Source organism: Cavenderia fasciculata (assembly GCF_000203815.1).
Source record: "Cavenderia fasciculata unplaced genomic scaffold Scf_Dfasci-G-o-80e12.f1-5, whole genome shotgun sequence".
In the NCBI taxonomy this organism is placed as follows: Eukaryota; Evosea; class Eumycetozoa; order Acytosteliales; family Cavenderiaceae; genus Cavenderia; species Cavenderia fasciculata.
Genome location: NW_004457735.1, coordinates 2084773 through 2102073, shown reverse-complemented (window position 1 = coordinate 2102073; position 17301 = coordinate 2084773). Strand labels below are relative to the sequence as shown.

The window sequence follows — 17301 nt, the reverse complement described above, 5'->3', positions numbered from 1 at the left end:
CAAAAACAATTGAATGAAATGATTAGGGGAGCGCGCAGAAAGGAAGGTATTGTTTATTGATCATGTCGACATGGGACTCTGTTTTGATTTACAATCCTTCTAACCAATCATTGCTCTAATTAGGTCTGCCGAAAGACAAACCAAGGACGGACGCGATTATCATGGAGCTTGTCTCCAAAAGGTACTAAAGGACACCAAGGTTCTATTGGTTGGTAGATACCCACTAAGTGACGAAGGTAAGTTTATTAATTAATATTTATTTCTTCTTTTGGAAATTCTAACATCCCTCTTCCTCATTACTTTTATTTATAAAAAAAAACAGAATTTTGTACTACAAATAACAACAACCAAATCAAAAATGAACTCTATGAAATATCAATCAATAATGTTGAAATGAAGAGAATTATGAAACAATTGAATGAAATGATTCTTGGGTTGGGGATTAGGGGAGCGCGCAGAAAAGAAGGTTTGGTTTTATTGATCATCGACAACGGTGGTGGTGGTTGTAGATTTAGATTTAGATTTAGGTTTATCAGGTACCTCTAGTTTAAAATCTATTGGAAGTACTTTGGTCGTTAAAAAGCCAAGGGAATCTGGACATCTACGTATATCAAAACTTTCACGAACTATTTTGGTACGTGTAGCAGTGACCTTGTCACCTTTTGGAGTGGTTGCATCCAATAAATAGTATTGTTTCTTTAAATAGACACCATATCTATACCAAGCAGGTTCGTCGTCATAATTTATACCTTTGGATTCCAACAACATCTTTTTAAGTTCACCTCCACCTTTACCAGAAAGTAATTTGTGTGGAAAGTGTGCTTGTGCCATACCAGATATACTGTTTCTACCACAATCAACTGCTGATCTCCATGTTAAATTTGCCTTTAAAAAAAAAAATAAGATTATTAATTAATTTCTGATCATGTTTTTATCTTCCAAAATCATATATATATATTTATATGTTTCACATACTATTATTTCATCATTTGAAGGTACAGTAAATATTCTAGCATCAAAATGTGGAGTTGAATCAACTACAAATTGGTGTTGTGGAGAACCTTGAGTTTCTTCCAACATTGCCTTGTAAAAGAGTGTAGATGCCAAACCAGATGACAGAGATACAAGTTTTTGTATTTTGCCAGTGTATGGAAGTGTGCTTTTGGGGTCTTGGAAAGACGCCACCTTTTCATTAAACTCTTCATCTGGCAGTGATGGGAAACATAATGTTATCTCATCACTAAATGTATAGACCATAGTTGGATGATATTCTTTCATTAATCCACATGCAACTTGATACATTGCATTATGTACTAAATATAATTTAATAAATAATATTAATCAATAAATAAATAAATAATAGTTTCATTACTTCTAAAGTTCTTTCATATTTCATACCTCTTATATCCCATGGTTTAGTAAACTTTTTAGTAAACTTTGAAAATCCATGACCATCTAATCTTATCATGAATGCAGTATTAGGTGTTAGATTTGAAAGTGTCATCTCCTTTTCATATACTTTCATTCTTTCTCCCAATTCTGTAAACCATGATGATTTCTTGTTGTTGTTGTTTTCTACTGCAGCTGCTTGATTGGTAGATATTTCATCTTGCATCGTGGCAGTTGATGATTCTGTTGTATTTGTCATGAATGAATATTTGTTGTTGTTATTGCTACTACTACTGAATCGTTGATTATTATATGATATTGTGCAAAGATTATTAAAACTACGATAATGATGACAAGGTTTATTTGTATTTAAAACTTGTAATGTTGTTAATGTTAATCGCTTGTTGAACATTATGTCTCATAGACTGGTACTATTTATGTGGTTTGATTGTTGGTGTTGGTGTTTATGTTAAAATTAGAAGAATCACTGAAGTACTTCACTTCATATTAATGTTTGGTCTTCAAAGTATATCTAATTTAGCTAGAATCCATCGATTTCTGCATAATTCATGTTTTTCAATGTCATATCGAGGTTTATTATTATGGTCTCAAATGATGATCAGAATGATGAGTAAAAGATCTAATTGGTCTTGGAATCGATCAGCAAATGAAAAGTGATCTTCACGACATATTGTTATTAGATTTCTTAATCTTTTAATTTATTTCTTTTCTTTATAATCTGCAACTTCAATTTCATTTTGTTTCATTCTTATAATTCTCTTTTTCTCTGCGATATCTTCATTTCTACGTTTGATTCTTTCCAATCTCTCTTCATTGTACATTTGGATGGATTCCAAACGTTGGTCATGTTTCTTTTCACGATCCTTTTGTACTATTTTTTGATCCTTTTCAGCGTGTTCATGCATACCTAGCATCGAGTAGACGTCTCTTCTCTCCTCATAGGCAGCAATATGTTTTGGATTGTATTTGATAAAAGTATTGAAATCCTCCAATGCAGCTCTGTATTTTTGGATGGCATAATAACATCGACCTCTGAAAAATTTGACCGATGGATGTTCCTCTTCTTGTAAATAATTTAATGCCTCTGTAAAATCTAATACTGCTTTATCTGGTTGTTGTTCATGTAAATAACATAATCCTCTTCTAAAATAATTATCTCCAATCGTTGAATTATCAATTTCTAAAAAATAAAAGGAAATTAATAAACAAATAAATAAATTATTGTATATTATATTATATGTATGTATGTATTATACTACATACTATAAATAAAAGAATCTTCATAAAATTGTTTATAGTTTTTAAAAAACTTATTTAATAATTGTAATGCTAATAATTCTTTATCTAAATATATTACAAAATAATAATAATATTAATATTAAGATAAATAATGAATGAATGAATGATTTGTCATGTGGTATTATTAATATTATATTTACTTTCAATAACCAACATTTCAGAAGCAAAAGATTGAACAGGTGGATAATTATGATCCAATGAGATTGCTTTTTGAGAGTATCTCATGGCATCTACCAATTGAGGTTTGCTCATTTTCAATATACATCTTCCTTTGCCAACATATCCATCTGGTTTGTTTGGTGCACAATCAATGACTGCATCCCAAGCAGTTGATGCACGTGCCAACATTGTCTGAGACTCTTTAGATTCCTTGTTTACTTGTAGATCAAAATCAAACTCCAACATGAATGCACCTTGTGCCAATATCTTGTAGGTCTCTTCGTGAGAGTATGGAATCGATTTGGTGGCAGTGTGAAAATGATTCATTGCTTCACTCAACAATCCACCTCTAAATTTAGCACTCGCTATTCTAGATTGTAATAATGAACATTCAATTGGGTCGTTGGTACTTGATATTGCTTTTTCATACTAAAGTATAAATTGAAATTAAAAGTGTTAACAAACATATAAGCAAGAACAACCACATCTATGTTGATCAATAATATCATACATAAGTGACAGCATCTTGGTATTGACGATTACGATAATGTGCGTCGGCTTGTTTGACGATTTGATCAGTCTTGAAAGAAAATAATGTCATTACATTATAGTTTTCTTGAACTAGTGATCCCCTTTTATCAATGCCACCATTGCGACTACTACTCGATGCTGATGATGATGATGATGAGTATTCTCTACATTGACCAATGAAGAAACTATTGTTATTGATCGTACACAGATATTTAGATTGTAATCTAGTGCTGACGTGATTTGTTGATGCTAATGATGATAACCATGCTCCACCTCTTTTAATAATATGATTGTTACTATTGCTTATGATGACTCGTTGACTCAAACGGCCAACAACACTTTGAATGACCGATGATGAAATCATATCTAATAATCAAAATGGTGAATATGAGCTTATTTCACTATTTTGATCACGGCCTTTATTTTCCGACAAAGAAATCATGTGATAGTCAATATAAATTAATTTGAATATATGTTTAAAAATTCTTTTTAAAAATGATAATAACATAACTACTAATAATAATAAATATTTGAAGCTATATTGTTTCAACTTGCAAAAAGAGAGATTGCGCAAAGTGAAGTATTTTTTATGTGCATTTTCTTAGCTTAACCACTAGCTGACATGGGCTCTAAAAAGTTTTACCATCTCCATCGGTCTACTTACTCCGTTGTTTCAATTAGCAACAAACTAACAATGTTCCTACGTTGCAGTTGAGTAAAACTTTCAGTAGTTCATGGAAATGCAACCAAATGGGTGGCATTGGGGGAGAGTGATCGGTTGTTTGAAATCTGGATCGACCAAAAAAAAAGAATGGGTGAAAGTGCACGGAATTCGGTGATCTATAGAGAAAAACTTTGGATATAGTCGATTTGTTGAGTATTTATTTTCTTTTTTTTCTAAAATGGTTTCCAAATTGATAGATATTTATCATAAAATGAACAACAACCAATATATTGATCATCAATAAGAGATGACCAATCAACTCCATAGGCTATTGATTTATGATCACCATTGTAACTGTGTTGAACTGTTGGTGAGGAGTAGTCGTCGTTTTCATAGTGGACAATGTGGAAACCACCCGACATGCAAGCAGTCACTAAACGATTAGAATCGGTTGGATGCCACTTGACACGCCATACACCTCCTCCAAGACTATCAGTGATTGAGAGTGGTGCTCTCATGGACCGAAGATCCCATATTCTGAGTTTCTCATCGTATGATCCCTGTGCCACAATATGCTCTTTGCTCGGATGACAATGAATAGAGGTGACACCCATTTCACAACGTTTTTGAGAGATTGCTGTCACACCCTCTTCAATCTCGTCGTCCTCTGGATCGACCTGATTGATCATTCTAAGATCCCATGATTTAAATAAACAGTCGTCACCACCCGACATGACAAAATTACTGTCATGATAGTTATAAGCTGCAATCCAAGCTTCGTAACCATGTGCTTTCCATCTATGTACCATTTGATTACCATTCTTTAGTACTGCCAAACTTCCATCACTAAAACTTGATACTATCTTGTTATTGTTATTGTCATTGTCATTGTTTGTTGTGTCATTATCTTTGTTATTCCAATCAATAGAGAGTGCCAAGATATCATCACCTTTTGATATTCTGTATTGAGAGTTGGTGATAAGAGGTACTTCATCGAGTTTGTATTCTCCTTCTGCTGTATTGTCCTCAAGCAGTTTAAAGTAACGAATATCACCACGAGACAATACAACTGCCAAGACACTCTCTTTTTGTCGTTGCATGACGGCTTGTGAACGCGACCATTTGGCATCGAGAATACCGCTGTCAAACTGTACCTGACATTTCATCACAAAGTTGAATGCACCCGTTGTCTCTTGATCACGCTCTATTTTAAACAAGTACAATATACCACTACGACGTTCTTTGTATTGCAGATCGTGTTGTTGATCAATCTGATACGTTGAACATGCAAACCAATCATTCTCGATAGGATGAAACTCTACACTATCAGCTGTCAATCCTACCTCTTTACCATAATAGTTCATCTCTCTCTCTCTCTCTCTTTCTCTCTTTGAAAGTAAAGTGGTTGGTCAGGTTGGTTTGGTTAAATATATCTTTCGAAAAAAAATAAAAATAACTTTATTACTTTATTAATTAGAATACTAAATAATAGTCCCCATCCTCTTCTTTTTTTTTTTATGGTTTATTAACTTAATGATTATTGATTTTATTTTATTTTTATTTTTTTTATCAAATTATTATTTATCGGGTCAGTAGATAAAAAAGGGCAGACCATCATTATGGGCAAACGTCTGTCGTCGAACCACAAAAAATCGACGACAACAAGATCTATAAATCTGATCTTTTTTTTATTTTATTTTGGTCAAGAGTTTTTTTCTTCTCTCTCCTCTTTGATTCGAGTTTCTTCTTTCTTTTGATTGGCACCTCTTCCCCCCATACTAAAATCATTATTATATCGAGTTACAAAAGAGAGAGAGAAGAGAGAAGAGAGAAGAGATAGTAGTAGTCGACGAGACGATCAACGCACATTGTCAAGAGTAAGTTGACCCCTTCACCTCCTTCTTTTACAAATATAGATGTAGTGCACCACGTACAGAAAAAAAAAAGGAGAGATACAAATTCAAAAAAAAGAACAACGGCTATATCTCTATCTATACCCATTCAACACACACACAAACCAATTTTAAAATCATACATACTAGTGTGTTTAAATTAAATTAATTCATTGCAATGAGTTCAAAGTATTCGTCGAATTTATATATACATATACATATATAATATGTACCGAACGCGGGAGAGTTGTTGACAATGACAATAATAATAATAACATCACCGTCACACTACCTTTTTCATCATCATCATCAATCATTATTATTCATTGTATTTCAACATAAAAGTTTTTAGATTTATATATACAAACCAACATGTATGTAAACTCTACATTGAAATTAATTTAGAATCGAAAGGAGAAGCAATGAAATGGGAAGGAATGATCGATCGGGTGATTTTGACCAGATAAATGATTGGATCGATCAGTAGCAGTAGATAGAGGGGGCGGATCCCAATACCATCATCTCCCTCCACGATAAGATGGTTTGCATTAAACAAATGATATGATGACGACCGTGACCATGACCAACACCATCGTGGTTCGTGATTTGGTGTTAAAAATAACCTTCTTGCAATCTTTTAGGTTTCCATCTCTCTTTCAACAACAACTGTTGGCGTGGTGGGTGTTGCTGTTTGTCAGATCTTGCCATTCCATTTCCGCCCGTTTTTTTGTTTATAATAACGAGAGGAGGGCAGACCTGGCAACCTTTTTGTGTTTTAGTTCACTATTTTAAAATAATCGATCACCATCACTTCCTCTTCCTCTTCTTCTTCTTATTCCTCATCCCACATCCTCCTCATCCCACTATTATTACTATGGATCATCATCATCATCGTCATAGTTTATTATTCGTTAATTAATTCAATACTTATTTTTTATTAATTATTTATTGTAGTATATAAATATATAACATATAACTTTTAGAAAGTGTAAACAATACACACACACACACACACATAAAAAAGAAAGAATGTCATCCATATTCCAATTTATTAAAGAAGGTCACAAGGATGATGTCAACAAGCTTTTAAAGGAAAATTCAAGAGAGATACTTTTTTTAAAGGATAGTTTTGATCAGACACCATTGCATGTTGCATGTACCGAAAGTAATAGTGATATAGTTAGCGTTTTACTCAAACGTGGTGCAAAGGCTGACATGAAAGATAAACATGGTTGGACTCCACTTCATTGTTCTGCAAGGTATATATCAATCAACTAAATGATTAATTATTATTTATTATTATTATTGGTTGATTTGTATTAACTTTTTATTTATTAGTAATGGGAATTTCAAATCATGTGAATATTTAATTCAAAAGGATCCATCGTTGGCATTGGTATGTGATAATCATGGTACAAGTGCATTCCATTATTTGGTCAGAAAATGGGATGCAAACATTTCACCAAAAATATTGTCGGCCATTGTAAAGCATGATCCAACCATTGTAAATCTAACAGCCAACAATTTAGAAACACCACTTCATCATGCCTGTCTAAAGAATTGTGAAGGTAGCATTCAATTTTTATTATCTCATAAAGCTGATGTAAACAGAAGATCAATGTAAGAAAAAAAAGAAAAAAAAAAAGAAAAAGAGATATAACATTTAACATTTATAATTTATAATATAATATATTAACCACTACTACTACTACTACTATTACTACTATTTAGTAATGGAGAAACATGTTTAACATTTGCAATTAGAGCTGGATATAAAAATGTTGTAAAGATTTTATTGGAACATGGTGTAGATGAACAAGCATTTGAAGCAGCTTATCAAATTGCAGCTGAACAAAATATGGAAGATGTAAAGACAATGGTCGAACAACAACAACAATTTGGAAAAATCAGAACATCAAACGAAAAGGTATACAAACAAGGTTATCTTTTCAAAAATTATGGAAAATTAAAAGGCTGGAGAAAATGTTGGATCATCCTAGATGGTATTAAAATTAAAATGTGTCAATCTGAAGAGGTATGTCAAAATATCTGAAAACTGAGAAACAAAGTATTTATAATCTAATTAATTGTTTTTATTAGGAATATGAACAAATTCAAGGAGAGATTTCATTAAAAGATATTGATTCAATTTCTATTGATGAATTACCAGGATATCAATATTGTATTTCCATTACATCAAAAGATAACATCAAGACTATTTTTGCAGCAGAGGATAAGGTATCAATGGCCAAATGGGCACTTGCTATCGATGGATTAAAGTTTAAATTTTTTGATTCTTGTATTAATCAATTCACAAAGGTAAGGAAATAATAATAATATCCTATCTATCCTATCCTATCTATCCTATATTATTATCTATTCTATTATCGGAAGACCAAAGAGGGTATAATAATCAAAGATTCAATATTATATCGATACGAACTTCCAACATTAAATTTAGGCATTGTGTTCAATAGGGTCTAATATTAAAAGATATTATATTAAAAAGACTAAAGGAGATGCCAACAATTATCTACTACTACTGCTACTATTCTATCATATTATTTTTATCTATCTATCTATTACTCTTTTCCAATTAATTCCCTATTACTAGTTATTCAAATATTAACCTTACTCTCTTTCTTTTTCTTAAGAAATTATTATTAATATATGTATATAAAGAAAATTATAAAGGAGGAATTATTAAATCATCATTTGAGGAAGAATGGACATATAGTAGCGACGGTATTTTACAATGCACAGAAGCAGCATGGTGTGCAGATAGTGGAGGAGCAAGCAGTATGACCTACTTGTGGGATGGACAACATTTGGTGCCTCAAAATGGATCGCATTCATTGGGTTGGGGTAAATTTAATGGGTTCATATTCGAATGGTTGTTGGGCGAACTCGGAGAAAGAGGTGTCAAACTACACGAATACTACTGGGAGGAAATGGAACGTGAATATATAAACAAGGACCCAATGATTGATTGGAAATGGACAAGACACTTTTTAACTCTAAAGGCCGAAGGTGGAAGCTACTTTTTGGTCGAAGGTGATGTCCCTGAACCAATTGTATTTTTCTTGACCCTTTTACGATATAGTAGATTAAATGCCAAGAATGAAATACAATAGAGAGAGATCTAATAATAATAATAAATAACGAAATAATAATATAAAACCCCAAAATCAATCAATCAATCAAAATAATAATAATAATAATAATTTACTAATATCCCAATAATAATATATACATTCCAAAATTCACTCAACTATACTATCTAGAACCCAATCCAGTTATAACTTTCTTCTACTTTTCTTCTACTTTATACGATCAATATATTTTGTACTAGTACCTACCACCAAGTTAAAAAACAAATATAAAATAAAATATTTTTTGTAAACCTATAAAACTTTTTTAAAATAAATAAAAAACACAATGCAAAAGGAGTGTATTTATTTGATCTATGATTCTAATGACCAATAGGATTTTGGATCAAAACAGTTGCAGTTGTGGTTGGAGTATTGCTGTTGGTAGGCGACACTATGTTGATCTGGACGGGTGCCATGGGGATAGGCGATACGTTGTTGTTGTTGAGTGGAGAGGAGATGTGGTCCATTACACGAATGGCTTGACTTTGACTGTTAACATAGTACTTGGCAGCACTGTCACTCTTGCCAATGGTGATTGGGAAATGGCTAGAGTTTTCGCGGTCAAGCTGCTCAAACATCTTGCTGTCGGTACGTTCGTCACCGACACAGAGAATGAAATCGAGGTCCGAGTTTTCTTGCATGATCATTTGCATGGCCTGGCCATTGCCAAAGCCCGATGGCTTGATTTCAATGATCTTGTTAGAGTGGATAATGTCGATGGGGATCTTGCAAGACATGTCCATGAGCTGGCTCAGTAGTTCTTGAGCCTGATTGTCAGAGTGATCGTTGGTACATTGCTGATAGTTCCAACTGAGTGTCACTTGTCTGACATCGAGTACCGAGCCTGGTGTACGCTCGGCAAAAAATTCGAGAATCGGTTGGACAATGGGTATCCAACTGAGGTCGGCTCCTTCAGAGAGGCATTTCCATTCAGCCGATACGTCCAGTCCCGATTGTCCAGGTGCTGGGATACCAGTCGATGACTTTAAAAAGTTACCATGTTCACTGGCCAACCCAATCTCTGGGATGTCCTGCAATATAGTCTCCATCGTTACAGAGTCACGACTAGTCACCATATAAATAGTATTCTTTGGATCTGATGCCAATCTCTTTAAAATCAATGAGAATCTTGATCTTAACTTTTCACTCTTTGTAGAGATTGCTGAAAATGTTCCTTCATAATCAAATACTAATAACTAAAGGTGAATAAATAAATGAATTAATATTTGTGTGATATATACTATTATTAATATTATGATTTTCTTACTCTTTTTGAAGCCAATCTATAGGATTGATCTAAAACTTGAACATCTAATAATCTTGGATCATTATTAAATAGGAATTGATTGCTTGATGAAAACAAATCATGGATAAAGGCATTACCCCAAAATAAACTGGTGTTGGTAAGTACATAGTTGAGATTGTATTCATGTTTGATTGTTATTTCTTCAGATGATAATGTCAATGCATCATGAATTGATTTTGAAACTTGTGATAAACTCCATCTAAATATTATATAGTTTAAAAAAAAAAAAGTTAGAAAAAAAAATATATAAAATTATTATTATTTTGTATACATACGGATTAACACTGATAGCTCCACCAAAACATCTAGAGGCACCATCAAATTCTGAAAGAATTAATACACCTGGGTTATCACTACGACATGATACAAAGTCATGAGTATCAAGATTCATTCCTTCTCTGAGAGGAGTGGATACAAAGACATCAGAGATGTAATAAAATGCACATATATCTTCATAGTCCATGTGTCTAGACATGTATTCGATTGGAATAAATCCAACACGACTAAATTCACCATTGATTCTAGCAACAGTCTCGTTAATGATCGACATTACCTTGCCATCACCTTTTGTAGGTTCGCATACCAATAAAAATACAACATTTCCAATCCATTCTGGATTAGCTCTAAGAAACCTTTCAAATGCCAATAATTTCATCTTTGTTGCTTCAATTGCTTCTGCTTGGTCTCTTTAAAATAAATTAATAAAAAAAAAATTAAATATTAATTAAACATTATAATCAACATTATTATTATTGTTCTATTGATTTAACATACTTTGCAAATAAAATCTTTTTACCTTTAAAGGTTTCTTTTAATTCAGAAATTCTTTGTTGAACATCTGGGAAAAGTAATATTTTTTGAGCTTCTGTTGGATCAATACCCTCTGGGTAGACTGCTACATGAGAAAGATGATCCTTTCCAATCTTTTCATTTCTATATCTCACTCCATCATAGCCTGCTGGAGCACCGAGAATTCTTGTACAAGATTGAACAAAATATCTGAGATAGGTGTATGATTGAAATGCAACCAAATCAGCACCCAACAATCCTTGTAATATTTTCTTTCTTCTCGATAAACATCTATAAACTTCTACCGCTGGAAATGGACAATGAAGATAAAATCCAACCAAACTATTTGGTATTAAAGTTCTAAGATACATTGGTAATAAAAATAATTCTTTTCTAAAAAATATAGAAATGGTTAATTAATAATTCAATAAATTATTTGTTTGTTTGTTTATATTTTCTTCTTACCCATGAACCCAAATAGTATCACCTGGTCTATAGATATGAGCTATTTTTCTAGCAAAGATTCTATTAAATTCTTTGTATGCTTTCCAATGTGGATTGTGGAATGTACTATTTGAAATGTCATAGTGAAACAGAGGTTTTAAAAAGTTTTTAGAGAATTGCACACATGCCTCATCGTAGAGTTGTGGTGATACCTTGTCAACCGATACACAACTATTTTCCTTTAATAAAATGTTGAGTGCCTCTCTGTCTTGAATTGTTTCACCTACCATCAATGAACCTTCCATTGTTGTTGGACATCCAACCCATAAATGTCCATCGATAACTAAAAATAACAAGGTTAATAAAACAAAATCCAAGAGCATTCTCTCAAATTAATTAAAACATACTCTTTTTTTCTTTTAAAGATGTAATTGATGATACCAATGCACTTAGGTTTCTATCATGAAATGTCCACACTAATAATAATAAATAAAGAGTTGGTCAGTTGAGAATATTGATTGTTTGATTGTTTGAGATTATAAGACATACTTCCAAGTTTTTGTTTCTTTAGAGAAAGTGGTAAGGTGCTATGAACTACAATTAACCTTCCTCCAATTTTCTTTGGTAATAGTGCGTCCATTTTAGTAGTCGTCCTGTCCTGGCTTGTCTGTCTGTAGTCTTTGCAGTTCTATAAATTATTGTTTTATGGATGGATTAATCACTTTGGATGATTCTCTTAAGAATTTGTTGATTTATCAGATATTTCTTTTCTTTCTTTCTTTCTTACTGGAATGCAATTTGAAGACACTGTCTTTTAAAGATAAGTTCTTCCAACTCGACGTGTTTTGTGTGAATAGTGTGATGATAATACTAAAACAATACCCATATAATTGTTGTTGTTATTATTGTTATTTACTTTTTGATTGTTGTTGTTGGTTGCTTCAATTTTAAAAGAGTGATGAATCAACTGTGATGATTGATGATCAATCAAATTAATATTTGTTGTTTGTTGTTGAATGTATAAATGGATATAAAAGGAATATCAAAACGGAGTAGAGGAGAGTAGGAAGGGTTAAGAAGGAGAAGGAGAAAGAAAAGGAAAAATACGGAGATAGATAACTAATATTAGTATTGTTGTTACATGTTGTTATTATTCATTATGATAATGCTTAGATGTTGTATCGATTATTATAACAACATGTTTTTTTGTGTAGGTGTTGTGTCAATAAAAATCATAAACAAGTGTGTGAATGTGAATGAAAATAGTGGGGGGTGCATTGACAAAGACTGAATCGTGAAGTGACTACGGAGATGTGGAATGGTTTATTAAAAAACAAACGAGGAGGAGGAGGTGATAAGTATATTAATATATATATATATATATAAATTATTACAATAAATTAATTAAATAAATGAAGAAAGGAATGGGAATGGATGTATAGATAGAGATAGATAGATAGGATAATTAATTAATTAATTAAAGTCAAACTTACCAAAGGTGGATTTCTAATTGTGAGTTGGATTAAATCTATCTTTCTATCTCTTTTTAAAACTAGTACTATTTGTTTGTATAAAAATATATATATATATATAAATAGAAGATATATGATAAGAAGGTCTGATCAATTAAGATGAGAGGGCAGAGGAGGATAAACAAACAACAAACAATGGACCGATGTTGTGAAGTGGTGTAGCTTTTGATAAATCTCCACTTCTGCAAGAAAATATTATTTTTAATAAATTAAATTAAAAGTGTTTTTTGAATAAAAAAGGAAAAGGAGGTGGCCCTGTCTTTGAAAAACTCTTGCCTCATTCTTAATGGCAGATTACCAAACAAACATCAACAACATCCTCACCAAAGTCTACTTTGATTATGTGAATAATATTAATAATAATGTGAATCCCCCCCTTATTCAACTTAAGGTGTGACTCACAAGAAGGTGCCCGCCCCATGATTGACCACTAGGTTCTTCTTCTTCTTCCTGAATTCGCACAAGCTAGATATATTTTTATTATTATCTATCTATCTATCTATCTATCTATCTATCTATCTATCTATCTATCTATTGGTAACCCGTAATAATCAAACCCCCCCTTATTTCATTCAAGGATCCTACCTCTTTTTTGGTTTACCTTTTATATTTCCTTTCCTAAATAAGAAATCATTATAATTATTATTATTATAATTTAATTTATCTATCATCATGATAACAATAATAATAATAATAATAATATATCTCCAGTCACCATCAATCTTCTCATTCTTTAGAGGATAATTTGTAGGATTGATATCTTTGAAAATATGTTTTTTTTTCCCAATCAAGGAAATTAAATAAATAAATAAATTATTTACTTCGACCACAGTTATTATTATAAATAATACTATTATTATTTATTATTATTAATTAATTAAGTTGATATTATATTATTCTATTTCTTATTTTCTATATTGTTTTTACATTAAATCCTTTTCAGAGTTATAGAAGAAACCGATATCTGCCAACTCTTGTACACTACTTTCGAGAACCACTACACTCTTGAAACCCTTTGCATTTAAAATGGTTGCAGCCTCACAACCAACTGGGAAACCCTTGTCCTTTGGTCCAAACACAAAAGTCATGACATTCTTGTGGAGCTCTTCGCTAGTCTTTTCAAGAGTGGCAATTGGATGGTTGGTAGATCCTTGAATATGAGATTCCTTGTAAGAGGCTTCATCACGAACATCCAAAAAGTAGAAATCAAAGCCCATGTTGGCAAGACGATGGAAACCCTCTGTGTTGATACGTGGAATGTTAGAGTATTGTGGGAATTTGGTTGGACGTTGTTTGTTTGGACGACGACCACGTTGAGGTGATGGTGCAATAACACGTGCTTGATAGGCATCTTGTTCTGCTTTAGTAGCTGTTGTAGTTGTAGTAGAAGCAGTTGAAAATGATCTAACCAATGTTGATGACGCACTTGCACCAACTTGCATTGTATTGTATCCAATCATTCTTTTGCATCCATTTTGAATTGCATTATTATATTTAAGCTAAACATGTTAAGTTGTGTATTGTTAGTAATCATATTCTCCATATTGCTATGTTTGTAGTAATAGACATTGATTGATTGATTGATTCATGGTGGTTGCATTCAATTCATCGTCATTCGTTTTGTCATTCATCACAGATATCTATCTATCTTATCTGTGATGATTGGTTGGTTGGTGGGTTGTCTGTTGATTCTTACAATTGATCTACTAAACATCTTATTCTAGAGTTGTGGTATCTTCACCTATGAAGTTTATATATTAAAGTAGAGATAGATAGATAAAGAGCTACCAGCTTGTTGGTACTATGATGATAATCGAAAAAAAAAAATTAAAAAAAAAAAGATTTTCGCAAACATGTCTCTTTGAGAGTACTGCTTTGAGAGTAAAACTATTTATTTGTCAACTCATCTTATTATAAATATATATATATATATAACAATAGTAATAATCAAAGTCATCGATTTAATATTATTTATCGTAGAGAAGAAGAAGAAGAGAGCACAAAATGGCAGATCGTAGAGCAGCTATGTTTGGTACTGAAAAGGACCAGTAAGTAGATTTGGGATGACCAACTGATATTATCATTATTCCTTTCCTCCTATCATACATATACATATATTTCTATATTCTTTCTATCTTGAAACCATTCTCATAGCACAGCACAGCACAGCAAAGCTCAGACACATGACAGCAGCACAGCACAGCACAGCATAGCATAGCATAACATACATATAGCACAATTATAGTTTTAAACAATGTCCTATCTATCTTATTTTTTTAGCATACAGCTCTAGCATATAATATATCTATATAATCATATACAGACACAGGTGCACCATGTCATGATTATTTTATCTTGTCATAGTAGTTTAGTTTAGTTTAGATCATCTCAAAGTAGGGTAGTTTGTTATTGTTCCCAACAAAATTGTTAGTCATATATCCTTTCTTTCTTCCTTTCTTTCTTTCTCTATTTCTTTAGCTATAGCTGTAGCATTTAAAAAAACAAACAATACTACCTTGATAATCATCTGAAATAAATGAGTGATCAATTTCTTTCTTGCAAATCAAATCTCTAGAGACAACACCCCCCCTTTGTTTTATTAAGTACTAATCACATTTTCTCTATCTACTCTTTCTTCCTCTTCTTTCTTTCAATCAGACAAAATTGTCCTTTCTACCTTAAAATTGGAGCATGCAGGTAAGTAGTAGAACTATACAAAAGTAAAATATATATATATATATTCTCAATACTAAACAACATTTTCTACTATTTTCTATAGACATGGTGACAGATGTTCAAGATTACACAATAAACCAATTGTTAGTCATACCGTTATTTTACCAAATCTTTATCAAAGTCCATATCTTCGTCGTGGACAAAACCAACCTCCAGTCCAAGCCACCCAGGAAGAGATTCAAAAACACTTTGATGAATTCTATGAGGATCTCCATGAAGGTCTCTCAAAGTATGGTCGTGTCGAGTTGATGCATGTTTGCGCCAACTTGGGTGACCATCTCATTGGTAATGTCTATGTAAAATATGACACTGAAGAAGCTGCTGGTGCTGCTGTAGAAGGTCTAAGAGGAAGATTTTATGATGGTATGTCAAAACATTGAAAGAAATAAGAAATAACTCAAATACTAACTATTATAATACTTTTAGGAAGACCAATTGTAGCTGAATTTTCACCAGTTACCGATTTTAATGAGAGTAGATGTCGTCAATTTGATATGGGAACATGTGATAGAGGAGGTTATTGTAATTTTATGCATTTACATTTACCATCCAAGCCATTGAGTATCAAGTTGTTTGGTGATAGACGTAGTCCAAGCCCAGGAAGAGGTGGCGGTGGCGGAGGAGACGGCGGATACCAAAGAGGTGATGATGGATTCCATAGAGGTGGAGGTGACTTTTACAGAGGTGGAGGTCGTGGAGGACGTGGAGGATACCATAGAGGTGGTAGAGGTGATTACAGAGGAAGCGATAGACGTGACTATCGAGACAGAGGAGACAGAGACTATAGAAGAGACGACTACTATGGCGATAGAGACAACAGAGACAATAGAGATAATAGAGATCACTACAGAGGTGGTCGTGATGGATACCCACCAAATGACAGAGAAACAGGTTACAAGAGATCTAGATCTGGTTCTCCATCTGGTAGAAATAACAATGGTGACCAACCACAGCAACCAATCGATCCAGTTTTACAACAACAAGAGAAAAAGATGAAACCAACAGAAGTTGGAAATGAAACTTTGGATCATAATAACAACAATAACAATAACAATCAACATGGTGGTGAATTCAACAACAATAATCAATCTCATTCCATTCAATGGGCAACTACTGAGGATAACAATAATAACAACAATAATAATAACAATAACAATAATAATAATAACAGCAATGACAATAATAATAATAACAACAATGTTACAGAACCATATGCAGCTCCGCCACCTCCACCACCATCATCATCATCTGATTACGACAATAATCAACCACAAAACAATAGCAACAACAACCAGGACCAACAACAACAATAAATTAATTTGTCAAATAGATAAACATCAAGTGACATCATCATCACTATTAATTAATGCTACGTCATTAATATATG

The 17301-nt window shown here is 32.5% G+C and overlaps 7 protein-coding genes across 7 annotated transcripts; 2 read left to right on the top strand and 5 right to left on the bottom strand.

Moving 5' to 3' along the window:
• Window positions 1-474: 474 nt before the first annotated feature.
• DFA_05639 (uncharacterized protein) lies at window positions 475-1801 on the bottom strand (the record flags this gene model as incomplete). The annotated part of the gene is made up of 3 exons (XM_004361300.1): window positions 475-885; window positions 976-1313; window positions 1399-1801. The coding sequence occupies 3 exons, from the start codon at window positions 1799-1801 to the stop codon at window positions 475-477; spliced, it is 1152 nt and encodes a 383-aa protein (XP_004361357.1).
• Window positions 1802-2108: 307 nt separating this feature from the next.
• Window positions 2109-3763, bottom strand: DFA_05638 (uncharacterized protein; the record flags this gene model as incomplete). The annotated part of the gene is made up of 4 exons (XM_004361299.1): window positions 2109-2590; window positions 2674-2754; window positions 2850-3297; window positions 3380-3763. 4 exons carry the CDS (start codon window positions 3761-3763, stop codon window positions 2109-2111), a joined length of 1395 nt encoding a protein of 464 aa, XP_004361356.1.
• A 533-nt stretch (window positions 3764-4296) lies between these two features.
• On the bottom strand, window positions 4297-6272 carry wdr85 (WD40 repeat-containing protein; the record flags this gene model as incomplete). Its single annotated transcript, XM_004361298.1, has 2 exons — window positions 4297-5451; window positions 6168-6272. The coding sequence occupies 2 exons, from the start codon at window positions 6270-6272 to the stop codon at window positions 4297-4299; spliced, it is 1260 nt and encodes a 419-aa protein (XP_004361355.1).
• Window positions 6273-6829: 557 nt separating this feature from the next.
• DFA_05636 (uncharacterized protein) lies at window positions 6830-9089 on the top strand (the record flags this gene model as incomplete). Its single annotated transcript, XM_004361297.1, has 6 exons — window positions 6830-6865; window positions 7078-7214; window positions 7294-7575; window positions 7687-7990; window positions 8056-8274; window positions 8610-9089. The coding sequence occupies 6 exons, from the start codon at window positions 6830-6832 to the stop codon at window positions 9087-9089; spliced, it is 1458 nt and encodes a 485-aa protein (XP_004361354.1).
• A 338-nt stretch (window positions 9090-9427) lies between these two features.
• Window positions 9428-12286, bottom strand: DFA_05635 (uncharacterized protein; the record flags this gene model as incomplete). The annotated part of the gene is made up of 7 exons (XM_004361296.1): window positions 9428-10303; window positions 10375-10612; window positions 10689-11099; window positions 11188-11595; window positions 11668-11989; window positions 12054-12122; window positions 12196-12286. 7 exons carry the CDS (start codon window positions 12284-12286, stop codon window positions 9428-9430), a joined length of 2415 nt encoding a protein of 804 aa, XP_004361353.1.
• Window positions 12287-13272: 986 nt separating this feature from the next.
• DFA_05634 (uncharacterized protein) lies at window positions 13273-14892 on the bottom strand (the record flags this gene model as incomplete). The annotated part of the gene is made up of 4 exons (XM_004361295.1): window positions 13273-13360; window positions 13764-13796; window positions 14106-14677; window positions 14875-14892. The coding sequence occupies 4 exons, from the start codon at window positions 14890-14892 to the stop codon at window positions 13273-13275; spliced, it is 711 nt and encodes a 236-aa protein (XP_004361352.1).
• Window positions 14893-15182: 290 nt separating this feature from the next.
• On the top strand, window positions 15183-17227 carry u2af1 (RNA-binding region RNP-1 domain-containing protein; the record flags this gene model as incomplete). Its single annotated transcript, XM_004361294.1, has 4 exons — window positions 15183-15226; window positions 15783-15875; window positions 15958-16277; window positions 16341-17227. The coding sequence occupies 4 exons, from the start codon at window positions 15183-15185 to the stop codon at window positions 17225-17227; spliced, it is 1344 nt and encodes a 447-aa protein (XP_004361351.1).
• Between the last annotated feature and the right edge of the window lie 74 nt (window positions 17228-17301).